Source organism: Bufo bufo, chromosome 2, assembly GCF_905171765.1.
Source record: "Bufo bufo chromosome 2, aBufBuf1.1, whole genome shotgun sequence".
In the NCBI taxonomy this organism is placed as follows: domain Eukaryota; kingdom Metazoa; phylum Chordata; class Amphibia; order Anura; family Bufonidae; genus Bufo; species Bufo bufo.
Window position 1 is genome coordinate 151621636 of NC_053390.1, and position 25125 is coordinate 151646760.

General features: G+C 49.4%; 1 protein-coding gene across 12 annotated transcripts in view; it reads left to right on the plus strand.

The window, feature by feature from the left end:
• Positions 1–2845: 2845 nt before the first annotated feature.
• PPIP5K2 (diphosphoinositol pentakisphosphate kinase 2) overlaps positions 2846–25125 on the plus strand; it is a 160743-nt gene continuing 138463 nt past the window's right edge. For 8 of the 12 annotated variants that reach the window (XM_040421590.1, XM_040421591.1, XM_040421593.1 and 5 more), the window contains exons 1-2: positions 2846–3037; positions 24250–24631. In XM_040421590.1, coding sequence (XP_040277524.1) covers positions 24470–24631 — 162 coding nt within the window. In that variant the 5' untranslated portion in view covers positions 2846–3037; positions 24250–24469. The remainder of the gene's footprint in view (positions 3038–24249; positions 24632–25125) is intronic. The other 4 variants (XM_040421599.1, XM_040421600.1, XM_040421601.1 and 1 more) reach the window with 1 other exon arrangement.

Sequence of the window (25125 nt, forward strand, 5' to 3'; positions counted from 1 at the left end):
ATAGTGTGCAAGCACGAAGACCACTGATGGATTGCAGGGTGGTCTGTAACCATGGAAATAAGAAGTGTATAATGTGATGAAAAAATGAGTCTAGCCAGCAAAGGAGACAATATGGACAATCACAATACATTAGTAAGTGGCTTGTAGTAACTTTCTCTACATGATAAAGCCACTTACTGTGAGACAACCCCTTTAACTCCACGAAGAATGTTTTTTTCTGTTTTCCAATACCAAACATTGTAAATGAAATGGTGCCATTAAAAAATACAATTTATCCTGCAAAAAAATAAGCCCTTGTATGGCTATATGAACAGACAATAAAAAAAGTTATGGTTTTATTGGAACGTGGGAAAGAAAAAACTAAAATGCAACGAAGATAGTCCCGGAACTTAAGGGGTTAATCACATTACTCTACGTCTTATTGGATTTTCCAGGTCAATCTACAGAAAAGGATTTAGAGCAGATTAAGGCTAGATCACACTAGCGGCAGGGAGTCCGGCGGGTGAACAGCCTGTCGGATCCGTCCTGCCACTAGTTCACGTGTGCCCCCGGACTGCCGCTCTGTCCCATTGACTATAATGGGGGCGGAGTTCCGGCAGCAGCGCACAGAGAGAGGCAGCCGGACTAAGGGTACTTTCACACTTGCGGCAGAGGATTCCGGGAGGCAGTTCCGTCGCCGGAACTGCCTGCCGGATCCATCAAAATGTATGAGAACTGATGGCATTTGTCAGACGGATCAGCATCCTGATCCGTCTGACAAATGCGTTGCAATGCCGGATCCATCTCTCTGGTGTCATCTGGAAAAACGGATCCGGCATTTATTTTTTTTCACATTTTTTGCGGTCTGAGCATGCGCAGACCGCAATGCCGGGAAACTCTGGGCATTAATGCATTTCAATGGGAAAAAATGCCGGCATTCCAGCAAGTGTTCTGGAATTTTGGACGGAGATAAAACCGCAGCATGCTGTAGTATATTCTCCGTCTTAGGCTACTTTCACACTAGCGTTCAGAGCGGATCCGTCTGGGGTCTGCCCAGACGGATCCGCTCATATAATGCAGACTTGGGATCCGTTCAGAACGGATCCGTCTGCATTATATTGTAGAAAAATTTCTAAGTGTAAAAGTAGCTTCAGACGGATCCGTCCAGACTTTACATTGAAAGTCAATGGGGGCGGATCCGTTTGAAGATTGAGCCATATTGTGTAATCTTCAAACGGATCCGTCCCCATTGACTTACATTATAAGTCTGGACGGATCCGCTTGCCTCCGCACGGCCAGGCGGACACCTGAACGCTGCAAGCAGCGTTCAGGTGTCCGCTCACTGAGCGGAGCGGAGGCTGAACGCTGGCAGGCGGATGCATTCTGAGCGGATCCGCGTCCACTCAGAATGCATTAGGGCAGTACGGATGTGTTCGGGGCCGCTTGTGAGCCCCTTCAAACGGAGCTCACAAGTGGAACCCCGAACGCTAGTGTGAAAGTAGCCTTAAACAGTCAATAAGACTGAACTAAAGACATCCTGATCAGATTGCTCTCCATTCAGAATGCATTAGGATAAAACTGATCAGTTCTTCTCCGGTATTGAGCCCCTAGGACAGAACTCTATGCCGGAAAAGAATAACGCTAGTGTGAAAGTGCCCTAAAGTACGACATGCAGCACTTAGGCCTCTTTCACACTTGCGTTGTTGGGATCCGGCATGCACTTCCGTTGCCGGAGGTGCCTGCCGGATCCGTAACAACGCAAGTGTACTGAAAGCATTTGAAGACGGAACCGTCTTCCAAATGCTTTCAGTGTTACTATGGCACCCAGGACGCTATTAAAGTCCTGGTTGCCATAGTAGGAGCGGGGAGCGGGGGAGCAGTATACTTACAGTCCGTGCGGCTCCCCGGGCGCTCCAGAATGACGTCAGAGCGCCCCATGCGCATGGATGACGTGATCCATGTGATCACGTGATCCATGCGCTTGGGGCGCCCTGACGTCACTCTGGAGCGCCCGGGGAGCCGCACGGACGGTAAGTATGCTGCTCCCCCGCTCCCCGCTACACTTTACCATGGCTGCCAGGACTTTAGCGTCCCGGCAGCCATGGTAACTATTCAGAAAAAGCTAAACGTCGGGTCCGGCAATGCGCCGAAACGACGTTTAGCTTAAGGCCGGATCCGGATCAATGCCTTTCAATGGGCATTGATCCCGGATCCGGCCTTGCGGCAAGTGTTCCGGATTTTTGGCCGGAGCAAAAAGCGCAGCATGCTGCGGTATTTTCTCCGGCCAAAAAACGTTCCGTACCGGAACTGAAGACATCCTGATGCATCCTGAACGGATTACTCTCCATTCAGAATGCATTAGGATAATCCTGATCAGTATTCTTCCGGCATAGAGTCCCGACGACGGAACTCTATGCCGGAAGACAATAACGCAAGTGTGAAAGAGCCCTTAGTCCGGCTGCGTCTCAGCTGCCAGAACTCCGCTCCTATTATAGTCAATGGGGACGGAGCGGCAGTCCGGGGGCACACGTGAACTGGTGGAAGAACGGATCCGACAGGCTGTTCACCCGCCGCTAATGTGAAAGTACCCTAAATCCCCTTTAAATTCAATATCCAACCACTAGGTGACAAAATGTCAATTCACTGAAGGGGAACTAGCCTGCCCACACAGACTGTGAAATTGCCCGGTCAGTCTAGAGGGGGTTTTATCAGATCACTAGCTCCCTGCTCCTAATGGGTTAAAGAGGTCACATGACATCAACGCCGCAGTCTCCCCTCCCCAGCTCCACCTGACCGAACCTGTTGTGACAACGGACTGACATCGCCATCTTTACCATGGGCAAGGTTACCTACGGGGCGCCTAAGGGATCAAAACATCTCAATCTACAAACGCCCAGCAAACAGCATGTGCAGTGTTTCCAACGCGACCTAAAATCCCCGAGTAGAGGCGTGTGCTGCCCCCGCCCTCCGGTTCTCGCGCACTAGCTGGCATGTGGGGGAACGGAAGTTTGTGGCTGGTGCATCAATGAGGAGAGCCTGTGCCCGCTGCGGAGAGGAGGTGAGACCGGCGGCTGGGGGGCTGCAGGAGGCGCAGATCCGGGTCATCTTCCGGTGCCAGCTGGGACATGTGCAAGCCCCAAGATTACCTGATGGGAAGTGCTCCCTGCACATCCTGTGGGCAGAGTGCAGACAGCAGTGCAGTAGTCTGTAGTCTGGATGGGACTGGACTTGTGTTCTCCTCTGTCAATCAAAATGTATATTTTATGTTTAAATGGCAGCAATCCTTAGGCCTCAAGCTCAGGGAGCCATTCATTTCTACTGGGCCGTGCACACACCCACATTTTTTGAAGACCTATTGACCTCAATGTTCTGTCTTTTGCGTTACAGACCTAGGGATACGGACCGCATCTGTATGTCCGGTCCGCCAGCGATAGAACAGGGATCCGCAACCGCCAGCACTCCAGCTGTAATGAAAACTACAACTCCCACAATCCTCCTTTCACTCCAGAGGGAGTTACAAGAATAGCCAAGTGAGTGGCATGCTGGGAGTTGTAGTTTCATAGCAGCTGGAGTGCCGAACGTTGCTGATCCCCGTGATAGAACATGTCATATACTTGGCTGCAAAACGCGGACACGTTGAAGTCGACACAAAAAATGTGGATGCCACACGGACCGCAAATTACATATAGTCCTGTGAACGCACCCTGTAGGCTCCTGCACATGGCCGTTCGGTGCATTGGGGACTGCAGTTTGCGTTCCCCAATTTACGGCAACATGTGTCTGGATTCCACAGACGGATCCAGATATCCATGATCTGTCCGCACTGCAAAAACGTATTGCATGCAGTGCCGGAGGCAGGTACAGAAACAGCGGAGTGCTTCCATGGGGTTCCGTGACTCCTTCCAGATTGCAGACCCATTCAAGTCGATGGGTTTGCATCTGTGACGCGGGGAGCACACGGCAGGTGCCTGCTGTTTGCGGGACACAATACGGCATGGCCAGGCATCGGCCGTGTGCATGAGCCCTTAGTGGTGATGAGGAGTTTGCTGTCAGTTCTGACGCCGCTTATCTGGAAGCAATGCGGTCAAATCCAACCTATGTTTCTTCAGTACAGAAGATTTCAGGGGGTTTAGGGTTTATGCACCCGGGCACTACAGCACGGGCTCCCTTGGTCTTTGTGTGTATGGCAGTGCTTCTCGAATCTGTTCCGAGTGTGCCATAATGTTTTTTCATCAGAATCAAAAGAAAAAAATACCGCCTGTATATGACGTTAGAGGCATGTGGCGGTACAGGGGAGAGGGGCTCATGCACCTCTGTGGAAGCCTCACTATGGTATACCTCCAATTTCAGAGATTTACTTTTTCAGTCCTTAGTGCAGTTACTGTAGAAGTATCGCCGCCGTGCGGCCTCCATGGTGTATACATAAGACTGAAAGGTGTGCGAGAGGTAAAAGGTCGTCAGGTGCTTCTCAGTGTTTTTCTCCTATAGCTATAGGTCGGCTGCAGTCTTCTTATGAGAACGTGCGCCGCCTGTGCTGTTTATCAGGGAATTGCGGTCTCCAATGCACGTACACCGCCCATGTGGCTGGTGCTGATGGATGCATACTCATTCAACTTGAATGGGTCCGCTATCCGTCTGCCCTCCAAAAAAAGTAGAGCACGTTCTATTTTATTACGGTGTGGAGGCACGGACCGAAATGCCACGAAAGCGCTCCATAGTGCTTCCATGGCCTTCCTCACCGTGCCTCTGCACCGTAACTTCCAGATTGTGGAACTATATAAGTGAATAGGTTGCATCCGTGAGACAGTGCTCATGCAGCCAGTGCCCGTGTATTGCGCACCCCCTGCTTGAGCCCTTAGGGTTTTAGACATATCCGCTGTGCCCGGCCTGTTGGTCTTATGCCTTGAACATGCACAACTGATAACAGTTTGGCTGTGTGGTATGTGACACAGTGAAGTGAGAGGTTTGGTCTGGGAAAACAGGTATTTTCCTCCCAGTATGTGCTGCTGGGTGGATTTACAGCCAGGTGAGGTCAAATACCAGACAGGATTTTAAGTGCCGGTCCGGGTTTTGGCAGCACCTGGCTGTCCTTAAATAGGCAGCAGGGCTCAGAAGCCACGTCTCTGTGTTGGGATGAAGGCTTGCTACCTGTTTGGTGTGAAATCAGGTTGGTGCTGCTATGCTCAATGAATTTTTTAAGGCAGAATTGCCACATGGTGTGAATTACCACCAACACCGCAAGGTGACTTTTTGTATGAATATGACTGCTTGTTTTGTCACTTGCCTAAAGTGTGAATAAAACGCTGAACTATTTGATCCAAAGAACTTGTTGTTGCCTCTATACTGCGTCCGCTAATCCTGTCTACCAGAGCGAAACCCCACAGGTGCTTTATCTGGCGCTCATTTGCCTCCAACCCAGACTGAAAAATGCTGCAGTCATACAACCACAGCAAAGGGACACTTTGCCGGACATGTGTGAACACAGGCTACTTTCACACTGGCGGTTTCCGTTTGTGAGATCCGTTCAGGGCTCTCACAAGCGATCCAAAACGGATCAGTTTTGGCCCTAATGCATTCTGAATGGAAAAGGATCCGCTCAGAATGCATCAGTTTGTCTCCGTTCCGTCTCCATTCCGCTCTGGAGGCGGACACCAAAACCCTGCTTGTGTCCGTCTGACGAAACTGAGCCAAACTGATCCGTCCTGACACACAATGTAAGTCATTGGGGACTGATCCGTTTTCTATGACACAATCTGGCACAATAGAAAACGTATCCGTCCTCCATTGACTTTCAATAGTGTTCAAGACGGATCTGTCTTGGCTATGTTAAAGATAATACAAATGGATCTGTTCTGAACGATGCAGACCGGTTGTATTATCTGAACAGATCCGTCTGTGCAGATCCATGACGGATCCGCACCAAACGCGAGTGTGAAAGTACACTTACCCTTAAAGGGTTAAGGACCCTTTACACAGTCCGATGATCTGGGAACGAAGCAGCCACTCCCGACAATTGCCTGGTCATCATGAGAGACGTACGGGGACTGTTCGCTTTTAGACCGTACATACAGGACTGCACAGGAACCGGGAGAATGGCCTGATCACCCGATGAATGAGGGTTTGCCTGTTCATCGGGTGATTGCTGGCACTTTTTACACAGGCCAGTTATCCGGAATGAATGTTTCTGCAAACGCTGATCCTCGATCACCCGGCCGTGTAAAAAGGCTCCTACTTATTTTATGTAGTGACATATCAAAGGTTGTGGTGCTAAGATGGCTGCTAACACCCGGGACCCCCCGCCGATCAGTTGTTTGAGACGGCCGCAGCGCTACTGTGAGCACCGCGGCCTTTTCTCCGCTTACCCCAGGCCAGTGACGTCACAACTATGCAGCCCCATTAAAGTGATATCAACTGTATTAGGCGTGTGTATTAGGAGGTTCTGCAGCAGCTGAGGCGTGTGTATTAGGAGGTTCTGCAGCAGCTGAGGCGTGTGTGTTAGCAGGTTCTGCAGCAGCTGAGGCGTGTGCGTTAGGAGGTTCTGCAGCAGCGGAGGCGTGTGCGTTAGGAGGTTCTGCAGCAGCGGAGGCGTGTGCGTTAGGAGGTTCTGCAGCAGCGGAGGCGTGTGCGTTAGGAGGTTTCTGCAGAAGCGGAGGCGTGTGCGTTAGGAGGTTCTGCAGCAGCGGAGGCGTGTGCGTTAGGAGGTTCTGCAGCAGCGGAGGCGTGTGCGTTAGGAGGTTCTGCAGCAGCGGAGGCGTGTGCGTTAGGAGGTTCTGCAGCAGCGGAGGCGTGTGCGTTAGGAGGTTCTGCAGCAGCGGAGGCGTGTGCGTTAGGAGGTTCTGCAGCAGCGGAGGCGTGTGCGTTAGGAGGTTCTGCAGCAGCGGAGGCGTGTGCGTTAGGAGGTTCTGCAGCAGCGGGAGGCGTGTGCGTTAGGAGGTTCTGCAGCAGCGGAGGCGTGTGCGTTAGGAGGTTCTGCAGCAGCGGAGGCGTGTGCGTTAGGAGGTTCTGCAGCAGCGGAGGCGTGTGCGTTAGAGGTTCTGCAGCAGCGGAGGCGTGTGCGTTAGAGGTTCTGCAGCAGCGGAGGCGTGTGCGTTAGGAGGTTCTGCAGCAGCGGAGGCGTGTGCGTTAGGAGGGTTCTGCAGCAGCGAGGCGTGTGCGTTAGAGGTTCTGCAGCAGCGGAGGCGTGTGCGTTAGGAGGTTCTGCAGCAGCGGAGGCGTGTGGCGTTAGGAGGTTCTGCAGCAGCGGAGGCGTGTGCGTTAGGAGGTTCTGCAGCAGCGGAGGCGTGTGCGTTAGGAGGTTCTGCAGCAGCGGAGGCGTGTGCGGTAGGAGGTTCTGCAGCAGCGGAGGCGAGTGCGTTAGGAGGTTCTGCAGCAGCGGAGGCGTGTGCGTTAGGAGGTTCTGCAGCAGCGGAGGCGTGTGCGTTAGGAGGTTCTGCAGCAGCGGAGGCGTGTGTGTTAGGAGGTTCTGCAGCAGTCAGAGAAACATCAGTTGTGACTGGATTAAAGCCTTTAGTTTTCTGTGTCTGCACTTTGTAAAATGTCCCTGTCCTGTTCCTCTGCCAGCACGCGTCGTACTGTGACCTGACCTGATCCAGACTCCAGTCCAGCTTGGTGCCCCAAGGCCCTGACCGCGCTCTGCCAGCAGCACAAATAGTAGCATTTGGGAGGAGGTGAAGCAGCAGCGGGCACAGTCCATGGGGAAGGCTAGGTAATCACTTGCAATCAGATTCTGGTATTCTGTTCCAGCCACCAGCAGAATACCAGAATCGCCAGATCCAGCATATGCCAAACACTGCTAGCCACCTGCCGGATCCCATTCACATTAATGGGGTCAGTCGAGATCTGGCATGCAGCATTAGTTTGCCTTTTGTTTTTGCAGAATCTGCAACGGAGGCTTCTGCTCTCTGTGCACGTAGCCTAGGGGTGCTATATGTCACTCACAAGCAGGGCCGGATTAAGAGCATCATGGGCCTGGTGCTGAAGATTTTAATGGGCCTTTTTATAGAAAATGAAAACGCAACGCAGAGCAACTTTTTATAGCACAAATAAAGTGTGAATTTACGCAAAATTACACATGTGAAAATACGCATGCATAAAGTTTGAAGTGTGAACGGGTCTGCGTAATCCCATTCAAGTCTATTGGACTAAAGTTCATGCGTCATTTTGAAGCAGATTTACGCACGGGTTTGCGTGTGAAAAATCTGCTGTGTGAACTTAGCCTAAGTGTATATCTCTGGCCACAGTTTAAATATACAGCCATCTATATAGATGGCTGTATTATGTATAGCCACCCCCAAGGAGTTAACTAGTGCTGCTGGATATGTCATTCAGGAGCATGAAAAAGCTATTCAAGTCTAGCTTTTCCATGGTCCTGAATGGCATATGTGTTTATAAAAGCTAATCTATTATAAGCAGATCTGCCATTGAGGAGCTTGGAAAAGATAGGTAGGCAAGAAATTGTCACCTAGCTTTTCCATGCTCCTGAATGGCATATCTGCTTATATGCATACATGTTTATAATAGCCAAGCTATTATATGCAGATCTGCCATTCAGGAGCATGGAAAACCTAGGTAAGAAATAGTCACCTAGCTTTTCCATGCTCCTGAATGGCAGATCTGCCTATAGGCCTATCTGTTTATAATACCTGATCTATTATAAGCAGATCTACCACTCAGGAGCATTGAAGAGCTAGGTGACTATTTCTCACTCAGCTTTTCTATGCTCCTGAATGGCATATCTGTTTATAATAGATCAGGCTCAGCTATTATAAAGATATATATGCCTATAAGCAGATATGCAATTCAGGAGCATGGAAAAGCTAGGTGAAAAAAATCATCACCCAGCTTTTCATGCTCCTGAATTGACATGTTAAAGTATACAGTATACAGTATAATAGGTGAGGTGAGCCAATGCTGATTTACTTACCGCCTAGAGTTGTTTTCTGGGCAGTACACTGAAGGCTGCTGAACACGACTCACCGCTGGCAGCACCCCTGACTCCACGCAGAGAAGAATTTTGAACTTCCGCGCGCAGCAGCCGTCACGGTCTTTCACTTTACGGCATGGCCTAGGCCCCAGGGGGAGGAGTCTGACGTGACGACGCAGCGCGGCATGCACAGCTGACCTGTCACCTGACCTGATCTGTCAGCTGTCACTGTCCTGGTGAGTTCTGTAAAGGGCCGGCCTGGGAGATTTCTCCTTGCGCGGCACAGTCGGCAACGGTTCGGTCCTACTAAAGGGCTGCGGGGCGCTGCCGCCAGGCAACTCGCGAGGCGGCCTTATGCGGGCCTAGCTCCGGTTGGCCTATGCGGGCAGGGCCGGACTGGGGATAAAAACCAGCCCTGGAAAAAGTTGCACACCAGCCCGACAGCATTGTGTCCCTTATAAAAGGCGAAGGCATTCATTTTAAAACACGTGTGAAAACACGAATATGAATTTTGCCCCACAATAGCTCTTTTGTAGAACCCCATTGTTTTAGTATTATCACAGTAGACCAGCTTTTCCCCAAACAGGATGCGATAATGATGTGCGATGCGATATTTTAAGGGAATTGTGCTAGAGGTCTATTTGCACTGTTATGGGGGATCTGTGGATGACACTGTTATCGAGGGGATCTGTGGATGACACTGTTATCGAGGGGATCTGTGGATGACACTGTTATCGAGGGGATCTGTGGATGACACTGTTATCGAGGGGATCTGTGGATGACACTGTTATCGAGGGGATCTGTGGATGACACTGTTATGGGGGAATCTGTGATGGCACTGTTAGAAGGATATCTGTGGATGGCACTGTTATGGGGATCTATGGATGGCACTGTTATGGGGGATATCTGTGGATGGCACTGTTTCTGGGGAGATCTATGGATGGCACTGTTACGGGGGATCTGTGGATGGCACTGTTATGGAGGATCTGTGGATGGCACTGTTATGGAGGGGATCTATGGATGACACTGTTATGGGGATCTGTGGATGACACTGTTATGGGGATCTGTGGATGACACTGTTATGGAGGGGATCTATGGATGGGCACTGTTATGGAGGGGATCTATGGATGGCACTGTTATGGAGGGATCTATGGATGGCACTGTTATGGAGGGGATCTATGGATGGCACTGTTATGGAGGGGATCTGTGGATGGCACTGTTATGGAGGGATCTGTGGAAGGCACTGTAATGGGGGATCTGTGGATGGCACTGTTATGGGGGATCTGTGGATGGCACTGTTATGGGGGATCTGTGGATGGCACTGTTATGGGGGGATCTGTGGATGCACTGTATGAGGATCTGTGGATGGCACTGTTATGGGGATCTCTGGATGGCACTGTTATGGAGGAGATCTGTGGATGGCACTGTTATGAAGGATCTGTGGTTGGCACTGTTATGGGGGACCTGTGGATGACGACACTGTTATGGGGGACCTGTGCGATGACGACACTGTTATGGGGGACCTGTGCGATGACGACACTGTTATGGGGGACCTGTGCGATGACGACACTGTTATGGGGGACCTGTGCGATGACGACACTGTTATGGGGGACCTGTGGCGATGACGCCACTGTTTATGGGGGACTGTGCGATGACGACACTGTTATGGGGGGGACCTGTGCGATGACGACACTGTTATGGGGGACATGTGCGATGACGACACTGTTATGGGGGGCCTGTGCGATGACACATAGGGCCATGAGGGGGACCAGCATATTATGCTGGCCCCTCTCATGGCCCTATGTGTCACAGCATTACTTTATTAATGTCCCCTCATGTGTCCTAAACCACGCACATAACTGTCTTTGTATGCAAAGTCCTTCTTTACTGCTGAAACAATCCCTCTCCTATTGAAACGCCCTATTGATATTGAAAATCACCAGCCTCTGTACTCAGCCTCCTACCTGATACACAGCCCTGAAACAGGCCGGATGACAGCTCTGCACAAGCAGCAGCTAGCAGGCTAAAGGACCTTCCGTGATGACATGATCATGTGATCAGTCACATGTGTGGGGAGGAGTCAGGCTCCGGGGTAATGTCCGTGCTGGAGCCTGCTGTTGGGGGCGGGGCCGGGGGATGGGCTCCTCTCTCTGTCAGTCACTCTGTGTAATATACTCATTATACTGCACCAGCCAAGGAGCCTCCTCACTGTCGGCAGCGGCCGGCTGTGCGGCAGTCAAGGCTACCGGCCTAACGGGAATTTTCCCGGTATCCTGGTAGGCCAGTCCGGCCCTGTATGCGGGCTGCTGGGCCTATTTTCATGCAGGGGCCTGGAGCTGCAGCTCCATCCGCCCCTACGTTAATCCGGCCCTGCTCACAAGGGGCCCAATTCAGGTCTTGCCATGGGACCAGGATTTCTATGTACGCCCCTGGCTGCTGCTATACAATGTACAATGCTGTGCTCGGAGAAGGCGGCGCCCTCGGCAGGGGTCCCAGGTGTCCTGACCTGCACTGATCAGATACTAATGACCTATCAGAGAATAGGTCAATAGGTCATCAGTATTAAAATCTCGAAAAAACCCTTTTAAAGGAATCTGTCACCTATTTTGACCATATAAAACAGTTAACACAGCAATGTGCAATAAAGTACCTTCATTCCAGCGTGTGTCTTCTTTCTTTTATTCAAGTTTTTCATTCAGATGAAAAAGTGATTTTTCTGATATGCAAATGAAGTCTCAAGGTGCCCAGAAGGCGTTATTACTCTCCTCTAGTGCCCAGTAACGCCCCCTGCAGTGCCCAGCCGCCTTTCTTCCAAGCCCAGCACGCCTCCTCAGAAATAAATTTACTCCCACATCCTTGCCGAACGCCACCGCCCCTCCGCTACATCATGTAATTTATTCACTGCACCGTCCTTGCTCCTCCTCCTCACTTGGCCTCCGAAATCCCGCACGAGGCGCAGTATTGCTGACTGTCTGCGCCTGTACGATACTCCGGCTCCTGAGGGCAACAGCCTCAATAGGTCCTGGGCATGTGCCCGAGCCCAGTGACGTAATCAGAGGCTGTTGTCCTCAGGAGCAGGAGTATCGTACAGGCGCAGACAGTCAGCAATACTGCGCCTGTGCGGGATTTTGGAGGCCAAGAGAGGGAGGAAGCAAGGACGGTGCAGGGAATAAATTACATGACGTAGCGGAGGGTGGCGGTGGCGTTCGGCAAGGATGTGGGAGTAAATTTTATTTCTGAGGAGGCGTGCTAGGGCTTGGAAGAAAGGCGGCTGGCACTGCAGGGGGGCGTTACTGGGCACTAGAGGAGAAGTAATAACGCCCTTCTGGGCACCTTGAGTACTTCATTTGCATATCAGAAAATCAGCTTTTTCATCTAATGAAACTTGAATAAAAGAAAGAAGACACATGCTGGAATGAAGGTACTTTATTGCACATTGCTGTGTTAACTGTTTTATATGGTCAAAATAGGTGACAGATTCCCTTTTAAAGGGCCACTGAGCTTTCCAAAAACTTTTTTGATGTGTCATAGTGACATATCAAAGGTTCTGAATACGGAAATGAGAAGACAGAAGGCCTTGCATACGCTGCTCTCTCTCCTTACTGCTGAGACGGAATAGAGACGGGTCCATAGACTTCTATTGAACCTATCGCCTGCAGCGCTTCTCTGTCCTCATTCAACCTAAGGCCTATTGCACACGGACGTTTTTTTTTCCCCGTTTACTGGACGTTTTTTGCGTTCCGTATACGGTCCGTATACGGAACCATTCATTTCAATGGGTCCGCAAAAAAAACGGAATGTACTCCGTATGCATTCCGTTTCCGTATTTCCGTTTTTCCGTTCCGTTTTAACATAGAACATGTCCTATTATTGCCCGCAAATCACAGTCCGTGGCTCCATTTAAGTCAATGGGTCCGCAAAAAAACGGAACACATACGGAAATGCATCCGTATGTCTTCCGTTTCCGTTCCGTTTTTTGCTGAACCATCTATTGAAAATGTTATGCCCAGCCCAATTTTATCTATGTAATTACTGTATACTGTATATGCCATACGGAAAAACGGAACGGAACAACGGAACAGAAACGGAAACAAAAAACGGAACAACGGATCCGTGAAAAACGGATCGCAAAACACTGAAAAAGCCATACGGTCGTGTGCAATAGGCCTAAAGCTGAGCTTGCACTTTATTATTGGCTGAACTCGCTGATTTTTTGGCAGGTTTGGCCAACCATCTAATGTGTATGGTGGCCTTCTGACTCTGCAATGATAGTAGGTGCTGGCGTATATATAAGGCGTGTTGGATTCAATTGCCCGATCCTTTTTTTTCTGCGGCATGCCTGATCCGGCACAAATGTCAGCTGCTGGCCAGACAAAAACCATTGCCTGCAGCAGAGCAGCCTGGCGGATCCACTGCCCATATGTGAATGTTGGAGAAATAAGCCGATATTACTCGCTTCCTGAGCTCCGATCATATGTAAAATGGGCTCCAAACTGTGTGGAAAGAGTGGAATAAGCAGTTCAGAAATAAGGGGCACCTTCTACTTTCTGCTGATTAATAGTGCAGATTTTTATTTTTTTTTTCTCTTTTTAGAATATTAAAGGAATTTTCCAGGACCGACATTGATGACCTTTCCATAGGATGGGTCATCGATATTAGTTTGGTGGAGTCCAGCACCCAGCGCCCCCACCAATCTGCTATGTAGAGGATATTCTCAGGTACTGCAGCTGATGCTAATACTCAGTGAGGGTAGGGTCACACAGATCCGGCAGATACTGCCATTCACCACCGGATTCCATTGATTATACTGGGATCCGACCACTCATGCCGGGTTTCACCTGGACGAAAACTGGTGCATGCAGCTTTTTGTCCAGGCGAAACACAGCACTAATGCTGGAAAGCAGCCGGATCCCGTGGAATCCCGTTATGGTCAATGGGGTTGGAGGTGAACGGTAGTATCTAGCTAGGCCGAATCCGGTGAGCTCCAGCAGTCTGTTCTCTGCTGGAACCGCCTGCCAAATCAGTTAAATGGTGGTGTGAACCTACCCTGAATGGGAGCCGAGATTCAGTACTATGAACGGCCACTACACAGTGTACGGAGCTGTGGTCTTCTGGCTCCGTGCACGTTTACTTCTGGAACCTGTGGCTGTTGCTAACAGCTGATTGTTGGGGGTGTCGGACCCCCCCAGTCTTGTATTGATAACCTATGCCAGGCATGGCCAACTTGAGGCTCTCCAGTTGTTGCAAAACTACAACTCCCACCATGCCCTGCTGTAGGCTGATAGCTGTAGACTGTCCGGGCATGATGGGAGTTGTAGTTTTGCAACAACTGGAGAGCCTCAAGTTGGCCATCCCTGACCTATGCTGTGAATAGATCATCTGTAAACCTTTTTAGGCAGGGCTACGCAACGACTAAGGCCCGTTTCACACTGCCGGCAGGCTGTTCCCGCGTATTTGCCATATTTCGCCCATATCACCACCATACCCCATGATAGTTAATGGGGCCAGATGGCATTCCAGCAGGCTGTTCCCGGCTGAAGCAGCCTGTCAGATCGGCAAATGCAAGTGTGAAACAAGCCTTACATTGTAGCCTCAAAACATGATCAAATACTGCAAGTTACAGTAACCAAAAAATGACAAAAAAAATCTAACACTACAGGTTTTTTGAGATTCTGGGGTTGTGCTCATATCAACTTGTAAGTCGAGCTGCAACCCTATTCCGTCCCATTGTGGTTTGAGGCTGCAGTGCTGCGCAGCAATCTTTGGTCATGATGCTTGTCGGGACCTAAGTCTCTAATGGTTAGTCGTTCCCAATACCAAGCGATGAATCTTCTCACATGCCTTGAGCTACATTTATATGTGCAGGTTTTTATGTGTTTTCTACAGCAGTTTTATTATGTGTTTCATTGCTGGAGTTTCTCCAAGAACTGACTGGACTTCCTTGGATACTTTGCAGTACTGAGTTTTACACGATATCGCTAGCGAGCTGGGCGACCTCTCACTCATTTCTAGGACATGGTCATAAAATTTTGATTTTTATTATGCGTGTCAGTCAGGCACACCTTATGGTGGTGTAAAATTTGGCCAAACTCATCGTTCGCGTTGATCTGGCAGTGTAGTCTTTCAGCAGGTTTAAAAATCGTCTCTACCCTCTATACCTGCCTTATACTTGTACAGCTTTCACTGAATGCGTATTCCTCATCTGCCATGTTTATGTAGGCTGATAATGGTCCGAATGCTTGTTAATAATTGCAGTACGGTTATTTGTGGTTTAATGGAGCGTCTGACTGTAATCATTACTGCACGCAATCTCTTCTAATATGATTGAGGTCACATTAAAATGATGATGAAGAGCTTTCCTTTGGAAGCTCACCACATGTGGCCTGGTGAACGGCCCGGGTCAGTGAAATCTTCACGAAGAGAAAACGTGCCCCCCATTAGTCTCGTATTCTATTACTATATAGACGTTCATGCTATACCCATGATCCCCAGCAGCTCCGTCTATGTAGCTGGATTCCCACACAGCGTTTTGCAGTGCTGTTTGTGACGTTTTTTGTTTGTGTCTTCAATGGCATTTTTTGGGTCACAAGCATTGTGCCCACGTGTTACTGTGTATATACATGATGCATTGTACAACTGGGATAAAAACTGTTGTAAAATCAAGGTTCCCTAACCCTTACCCTCCCAGGTGACACTTTAAAATCTCTAGAAAATTAAAATTTAGACATTTTGGTATTTTGGGCTTCATGGGCTTGGACAGCGTCAGAAAAATGCTCGAGGCGAAAACATTTGACATACGTGGCTGAAAATATGGTGCATGTGGGACATGAATTCATTAGGGCAGGGATCATGGCCAACCTGAGGCTCTCCAGCTGTTGCAAATCTACAACTCCCAGTATGCCCACACTGCCTACAGCAGGGCATGGTGGGAGTTGTCGTTTTACAACAGCTGTAGAGCCGCAGGTTGGCCATCCCTGCATTCGTTTTTTTAAAATTTTTATTGCCTGGATTGTTCTGCATCACTGTAGGTCAGTCTACTGTGATCGGAGAGCGTCCGTGTGATGCTGTGGGACCCCACCTACAGAGCCGGGTGCTAATCTCCATCCAGTTTGACCATGGCGCTCTATTGACATAAATTTGTAAAGTGGAACTGTCTTAGTTGACCATAGCAACCAATCAGATTCCTCCTTTCATTTTCCAAAGGAGCTGTGAAAAATGAAAGGTGGAATCTGATTGGTTACTAAGCCAGTTCTACTTTACACCACTTTAATAAATGACCCCCATAGAGAGCCAAATAACATGGCTTCAGAAAAGCGCGTTCACTGCATGAAGCTTGCGCTGTACGGAAGTGTGCATTCCCATCGTGAACTCTGACCCTTCGACCGAACACATGGCATTATAATGATTTATACTGCTGTGTGTCTGTGTCAGACATCAGTACAAAGCATTACAGTTGATATCGGGCAGAGACACACAGCATTATAAATCACTATACATTCACACGACCGTGGTGTGTTGCGGAGTCCGCAACACACCCGCCCGGCACCCCTATAGAAATCCCTATTCTTGTCCGCAAGCTGCGGACAAGAATAGGACATGTTCTATCTTTTGCGGAGCTGCGGACCTGAAGATCGGGGCCGCGCTCCGCAAATGCGGAGAGCACACTGTGTGCTGTCCGCATCCATTCCGTCCCCATAGAAAATGAATGGGTCCGCACCCATTCCGCAAAATTGCGGAACGGATGCAGACCCATTTGCGGTCGTGTGAATGTACCCTAATGCAGTGCGGTCCAGTCAGAGGAGCAGAGTTCACTATGGGAATTCACACTCCCACACAATGAACATGAACTGGCCTAAGAGAAAAACAAACCATCGCTGTGATCAGAGGAGCAGTGGGAATAACGGCAGATAACGTCATGACAGGTCCTCGAAGCTGAAACAACTGGTCGATCTGTGGTCTAGTCTTGGCATCCATTGATTATATGCAGATACTTTTCAACAACTGCACTCAACAATGAACGAAATAAAATTAGCATGGCAGACCAACTTTTAGGTAGGTTTCTGCTCCGGTCAGCAGCTGTCATGCAGAAAAGGGTCCGTATGTATAGGGTGCCTATGGCTCCACAATGTGGCTGCTGCCCCGTGGCATCCAGTCCGAGATCTGTGCTGTAATAAAGAGAAGCTAGGAAATCTTTACCCATAGGCCCTGCTGTAAATAAGGATTGGGCCTTATAAATATGGTCATTTTGCCCAGCTTTAGGGCTTGTGCACACGGACGTATTTTCAGTCAGTGTCAGGGACTATGTCAGTGAAATGACTCTGTGGGCGTTCTGTGTCCGCATGCCCGTTCCGTAAAAAAAAATCATGTCCTATTATTGTCATGTTCTATTATGGCCGGCTGTTGCGTTCTGCAAAATGCGGAATGCGCACGGCTGGTATCGGTGTTTTGCAGAGCCGCAATTTGTGGGCCGCAAAACGGTTGTGTGCGTGAGCCCTTATTTGTATTTCTTCTTCTCAAATTTAATAATGGACTTTAGGGTGCAGATGGCCGCAAGCAGCCAAGCCACATCCACCCACCGCAACCAATGGCCATATGATTTTACCGCAAAATCGTGTCCCCAGTAGCTGCTGCTGGAGGCCATGGGGAGCCGCATATCACTGGTCTCTTTAAGTTGATATTTCTTTTCCCTTTTACAATGGCCTCTATTTTCTGAATGGTTGGCGGTTGAGATAATTTATTTAGCATTGTTAGGCGGTGGTATCGTTGCTAAGCAGCAGGCCGGGTGACGGACGCCCATGTGCTGCAGTGAAAGTGGCCTTCCAGAGAAATATTTTATCTTTTAGACATTTTTAATGTGGAGTGACAGCCGGTATTTATTAGAGACGTCTCGGGCTGTCTTAGCTTTCAACTTCTGTTTAGCAGTCTCGAAAAGGGAAGTATCTGAGGATGGTCTGGTTTCTGTCAGCGAGTGCTTCGTGGCTGGAGGAACCTGAGGCTTTGTTTCAGTAGTCTGGTTAAGGCCTCGTGCACACCACCTTGCTTGTATTGCAGTCTGCAAAATACGGACACCTTCTGTGTGCAATCCGCGTTTTTCTCTCTCCCATTACTAGAAATGACTAACCTTGTCCGCAATACAGACAAGAATACAACGTTCTATAATTTGCGGAGCAGACACATGGATGACATTCACGTGCTATCTGTTTTTGTTTTGCGGATCGGTCACAGATACAAAAATGCAGTTGTGTGCGTGAGGCCTAATAGACAGGAGAAAACTGCTCCACATTTCTAACAACCAGCCCTGCAGACAGGGCTCCCAATATTCCCCAATGTGGAACAGCGTGACGCGGAGACGCACGTGGAAACTGACAGTTTTGCGAGCACTGACGCTTTCTCAGGACCTGATGGGAGGTAGCAACATCCCTAGGTGTCACATTAGCAAACAGTGGGGGTCATTTACTATGACCTTTTACTCCAGAAACTGGCATACAAAAGTTACGTACTGGCGACTTTTCAAACTGCATTGTTTTAATTTAGGCACAAGTGGCGTTTTTATGCCGCCCTCACCACTTTCTGAAAAGGGGAGGTGGACTATGCCATCGGCTCCAGTACATTAATAATCATTTGTGGTCATGGTTACGGCCAAGAGGTATCCGAAGAACCCTAGGGAGAGAAACAACGGGAACAACCTAACCCAGCTAGGCGTGTCTTAGCTGACCTGACTAAATGGCTTGTTGTGTGCCCTAAGCCATGATCGTGGGTAGGCCTAAAAGTGGGCAAAAACCAAGCCAAGTAGGGTAGACAAGGAATTCGAATGGCATGTGCAAACTAATCCCCAAGCCAACTGCAAGGCGTCAGGGATCTGGAGCGAAAATTCGGAGTATATGAGGCAAGAGCAGTAGGAGACCTACAACCCATCTTGTGGATGACAAGGCCAGAGACATGATGCTCAATATTGCGGATACTGTCCCAAAGCGGAATGGAGGACCGGGAATACGTTGTGAAATGGATCATAAAAACCAACTGAAACATGTAAAGTTTAGTTCTAGTGCGAGTACTGGCAATGCCCTAGCCCCAGGAGATCATGGGACCGAAACCTAACTGCCTAGACTATGCAGGAATGAGGGCCAAAAGAACCATGTAGATAGGAAGAGAATCCTTGAATAGTTCCCCAGACAACAGCTAACTGCTAGCCGTGGTCCGCGCGTTGTTCTACTGTGTGCCCCTGAGAATTGTTTTTACGCTTGAGACGTGAAGACCGACCTACTATCTGAAAACGAATTCCTGGTCGTGGTAAAAAGGCAAAGACTTTGCGCGGGGACCTGGTTGACAAGATATGATCGACTACGATCAGAGACTGAAATGTTAGAGGGAATTGCCCTACTTGTTCTTCCTCTGGCAGGACCTGAACGAAAGCATGAACAATTAAAGAAAGACGAAATATCTGCGTAAGACATGACAATTATGCTGTAGGGCGAACCGGACCAGTTTGCGTTCAAAACATAAAGTTAGCAATCAACATGGATTATTAGGAAATTAGGGAAGCAGGTATGTATGCGATACATAGGGGCCAAATCAGCCCAGATGCACATATGGACAACCAACCAGGCAATCAGCCCAGCAGGACTGAAAACAGTCATCGGGCCCCCGGAGCCATGGGGCCGAAGCGGTCATCGGGCCCCCGGAGCCATGGGGCCGAAGCGGTCATCGGGCCCCCGGAGCCATGGGGCCGAAGCGGTCATCGGGCCCCCGGAGCCATGGGGCCGAAGCGGTCATCGGGCCCCCGGAGCCATGGGGCCGAAGCGGTCATCGGCCCCCGGAGCCATGGGGCCGAAGCGGTCATCGGGCCCCCGGAGCCATGGGGCCGAAGCGGTCATCGGGCCCCCGGAGCCATGGGGCCGAAGCGGTCATCGGGCCCCCGGAGCCATGGGGCCGAAGCGGTCATCGGGCCCCCGGAGCCATGGGGCCGAAGCGGTCATCGGGCCCCCGGAGCCATGGGGCCGAAGCGGTCATCGGGCCCCCGGAGCCATGGGGCCGAAGCGGTCATCGGCCCCCGGAGCCATGGGGCCGAAGCGGTCATCGGGCCCCCGGAGCCATGGGGCCGAAGCGGTCATCGGGCCCCCGGAGCCATGGGGCCGAAGCTGAATAACATGCAAGGCGAAATATAGTTAGGAACGAGACCTGACCGACGTGGAAGGTGACCCCAATATGAGTTCAACTGCATGACCTGAAAAGACGAAGGGAAAGGTGACAGAAAATTGAGATAATAACAGACAAACTAAAATTAAACCTGAATAAAATAAGCTGGCAGGCAGGTAAAGATATGTCATTCAAAAGCATAGCTGCACAGGTGGACTGACAGCCGTTGGTCGGACCCCTGAAGCCATGGGGCCGAAGCAACCACCAGGGGCCCATGGGGCCAGGATGCGAACCTTAGAATTAAGGACGGCTGGGGAAAAGATTGGGCTTAACCCAACGGGTTTAGTAATCAACCGGGACTCGATAACCTAGAAAGACAAAGACATGGGGTAAAGCTTCTTAATGAAAAGAGGCTGAAATGAACCACAAGTACCTATCTGTAAAATATAAATGAACAAAAGAAAACTTCTGAAAGGTGTTCCATGGAAAATAGTATCAGATGGCCGTATGACCTACCAATGTCGATGACAATTGTGAAATCCTCTAAGCCAAGAGCCATGCGTGAGAGTGAGTCCCCCTATGGCGGGAGCCATGCGTGAGAGTGAGTCCCCCTATGGCGGGAGCCATGCGTGAGAGTGAGTCCCCCTATGGCGGGAGCCATGCGTGAGAGTGAGTCCCCCTATGGCGGGAGCCATGCGTGAGAGTGAGTCCCCCTATGGCGGGAGCCATGCGTGAGAGTGAGTCCCCCTATGGCGGGAGCCATGCGTGAGAGCCTCTTATGGCGGAACAAGTATCAGATGACCATGCGAACTACGAATGACGATGCCAGTCGTGAGGTCCTATAAGCGAAGAGCCACTCGTGCGAGCCTCTTATGATTTTTTTTTTTTTTAATAAACCACTTATGCAGCACCAGAATGCCTGGGGACTCGCATAACCATGACCCCCTCCAACACCAAACCTGGAAAACTAATCAGCCTACAACCATGTCGTACCCCTAACAAACAAAACATGAAAAAACGGTCATGGGGCCCCCGGAACCATGAGGCCGGATCAGTCAAAGGGCCCCGAAGACAGAGGGATGACGTTGCAGTGACCATAAGTAATTAAAACGTAAGCCGGACCTGATGGCATATGAAGCGACTTGAATGATTGGATTGGCTAGAAGGTGGCCTAAGGAAGATGACTGCCAACAGGCGTTAAAAATATAGACATTAGTAATCCGAAGCACGTGCATACATAAAACACTAACCACCGCGAACCATAAAGGTAAACATGAAATTGAAACAGAGATGGGAGAAAAAACAAGAGCCTGAGGCATTGCAAGTTCGCTAAGAGAAGTCTCTTATCATGACAAACAAATAAACAGCTTGTGAAAACATAGCAGGAAACTTACTGGCCCACTGACCTCTGCTGAGGAGCTGTTTGGTGAACTGGGACAGGAGACCAAGCTGAGTGAATACGAACCAGAAGTCAAAGGAGACCAGTCTGAGTGAATATGAACCAGGATTAAAACAGAAAGTAGGCCTATGGAATGTAACAGACCACCGAGGAAGGGAACGTAAACCTGAAAAGAACGCAGTTATGTTTGTCGGAAGAGCGGTACCAGAGCGGTGGGTGCAGACTGCCCCAGTGGGATTGAGCAAAACAATGACGTAGCAATGAACAGGAGAATGCAGCTTTGAGTGTGAGCAGAGTACAACACATGATGTAACAACAAATGGGTGAATGCAGCTTTGGATGTGAGTGGTACCTAAAAAACATGGTATGGGCGCAGCTCTGAGTATGGGTAGCGCATGAAAAGCATGGTATAAAGCAGACGTATAAATGCAACCTGAAAGTGAGCAGAGTATTGACGTGATGCGAAAGCAGACACGTGGACGCAGCTCTAGTAGTGAAAGGAGTATAGGACAAGATGTGAAAGCAGACATGCGGACGCAGCTTTGGATGTGAACAGAAAATTAACTTGATGTGACAGCAGACATGGAAAGCGGCTTTGGTGGGGTATACGACCTGGTGTAGCAGTAGAAGTGTGAACACAACTTTGTGTATAAGCAGAGCATGAAATTTGTTATAAACGCAGCTCTGGTTGTGAGTGGAGCAAGGTAGGAACACCAGGGTGGTGCGTCCAGAGCATGAAAACGGAGTAACAGTAGCAGCTATGGCTGTAAGCCGAGTATACAACATGTAATAACAGGCGTGTAATACGGATCCGGCTGGGGACGGAATGAGATGTAACAGCCAACAGGTGAATGCAGCTTGAATGGGAGACCAATCTGAGTGAATACGAACCAAGAGTAGAAAAGTGCAGGACAGTAAGGACGTGCGGATGCAGCATAAGACATGAAATAAAAGCCGAAAGTGTAAATGCCGCTCAGGATAACAGCAGAGCATGAAAGTGCGGTAGGGTTTATAAGTACATGGAGCAGTGAAATACATGAAGTCTAAAGATGGTGGTAGCGGGGGAGGGGGGGGGGAGACACGTGGCAAGGAACAGCTACAGCAAAAGGCCTAAACAATAACAGCTGCGTCCAATCTCCAAACGTGACATCACGTGCAGCCCGGGTAACTATTTTTACAGCAAACCGGCTGAAGTAACTTTACATACGAGACGAACGAAGCAAAGTGAAACTTGTAAGATTTATAGGAACTAACTCATTTTGTGGAGATTCGGTGACGTACTAGGCTCTCCATGGGGCTGCCAGGTGGAGGCTTCCGCCCAGCAGTGAGCCCGGTGACATTACCGTCACTGATGGGCGGGCTTTAGCTCTGCCCCAGCCTGTAAAACAGCTAGGGCAGCGTTAATGCCCACCCGTCGGAGCCAGTGACGTCACCGAACGCACTGCTGGGGGGAAGCCTCCGCCCGGCAGTGTGTTATAGTAAACAAAAGAGCCCTTGCCCTGCGCCCAGGGCAAGGAAGAGCATTTGAGCATGAACTGCTCCAATGCTCAAGTCAGGGGGGCTGCCTGGGTGAAATTATGGGTATGTCCGGGTTCACCTCTGAACCCGGACAACCCCTTTAATAGGTACAAATCTGCTGATGGACACCCTTTTAAAAGGGTGTAATAAAGTATTTTGTTATTGATGGCCTATCCTTAGGTCTTCAGTATCTGATCGGTGGGGGTCCAATACCTTGCGCGTCTGCTAATCAGCTGGTTCAGGGTAGCTTCAGTGCCGGCAATACACAAAATCCGTCCATTTTGTAGTGGACGATGCTAGTGGCTATGCTGCTCTCATTGAAGTGAATGATATTTCTTCAATCATTCCAGATAGGAATAAGGATACTGGTAATTATTCCGAATGGCAGATATATGTTGTCTGGAAAATACTTCTAGCAGGAATTCTTTAAAGAGCAAAGCGTATACTCTAAGATATTTGACAGTCTGTTATGTGTGGCTCGTACAGGACCTTGGCCAACTATATCCCTGGCTCCGGATGCGCAGCAGGAGGCTGGACGGTGAGCTGTGAGCTGAAAGGTACTTGTCAGCAGCCGCTCTATGTAATATGGTGAATTGCTCAGGAATTCTCTCAAATGTGCATTTGCCGTCAGGATGAAGAAATCTTTTGTTGAAAGGCCCAATAAAGGTTTCTTTGTTCTGTGGAAAAGGCGATCTTCAGCTCCACGTTTCTCCGTATATAGACTTCTGGAAAAATGAGGTTTGTCCAACTCCCAGTGTTTATGATTGGTGGGGGTCCGACTGTTGGTACCCTCACCCGTCCAGAGATTAATTTTCACTTTTTCCCTGAACTGCAGCGCAGCTCCATTCAAGTCCGTGTTCCCTCGGAGGACCACTGTCCATGGAAAAATGAGGAAGGGGCTACAGCGCAGAATCGGCACTGCTACCCCTTCATTCAGACCTACCAATATGTCATGTACACCTCTTTCAGCACAATTTTATGGACTCCTATTTTATGTATGGTACACTAACAATGTCTGTTGCCTGTGGGTCACCAGCTGTCCTAAAGTTATGACTTGCGGCTGCAGCAGGTTGTCAGGGCTTGCTGGGAGATGTAGTTGACAATAGCTAGTGAGCTGCAGATTGCCCTGTTAGGATATACCTACAGGCCTACCCTTCATGTAAACTAGGTGCTTTAAGGCTGTCGACACTACAGATCCCAGCATGACATGTCAGTCTGTAGAAGGCTGCTGCAGTGAATTAGATTTGTAATCCTCCCTGCTGAATTTTGCTGATTTTTCTACTTTTCTCTCCAGGAATGGCATACAGTCAGGGGCCCAGGGCTGAAAAGCGCAGCGCTTGAGGATTGTATGAGCCAACGTGATAACATTCAGAGACTGAGGGGATGGAGGCTGCGCGGTCTGCTGGATTAAAAGGCTGAATTATCCTCCCCATTGTTAAGCAGCGCTAGACAAACTGCAGCGTCAGTCATCTCTGTACTGAAGCACATGCAGATCCATACGGAAAGTTACCGCCATGTCTGTTAGCGCTACAGAGGGGGACATCCCTAGGTTCTTCGTCGGTTGTGAGGAATCTGACGAAGCTTTGGAACAAGGCAAAGCTGGAAATGTGGACAATCTCTTTGAAACCATTGAAGATGACGACGACGACGATGATGATGATGAAGAGTATGACTCTGTACGTATTATGTCATTTTCTCATTCCTTTCATAGTCTAATTTCTCTGTAGCCTTGGTCGTGCTGGACCATCTATGCCTCCAGTGTGGATTTTTAGGAAGGCTTTTTTATTGAGCTCTTATTTTCCAGAGTTCTTAAAGTTGTTATCCACTTTGGACAATCCCATTTTCCATCCCATTCCTTGATAAGGTAATTATGGGATATTCTAGAGCTGGAACCCATAGAAATTGCCTGTAGACTGTGGGTAGCAAATGTTTGATTCTACTGATTTCTATTGAAATCAATAGACTGTCCATGTAATATAAAGATGTATTAGACCCTCTGTTCTGCTAATAGCGAATGGAGAACCTCGTTCTATTCACCAAACACAATGTTTAAAACCGATGTTCCGCAGCTCTGTACATAGCTTGTCATCACTCTTATCTGTACCTGTCCCCACAGGGGCTGACAGTATAAATTCCAAATCGGGAAACTGGAGTACCCGGCAGAAACCCC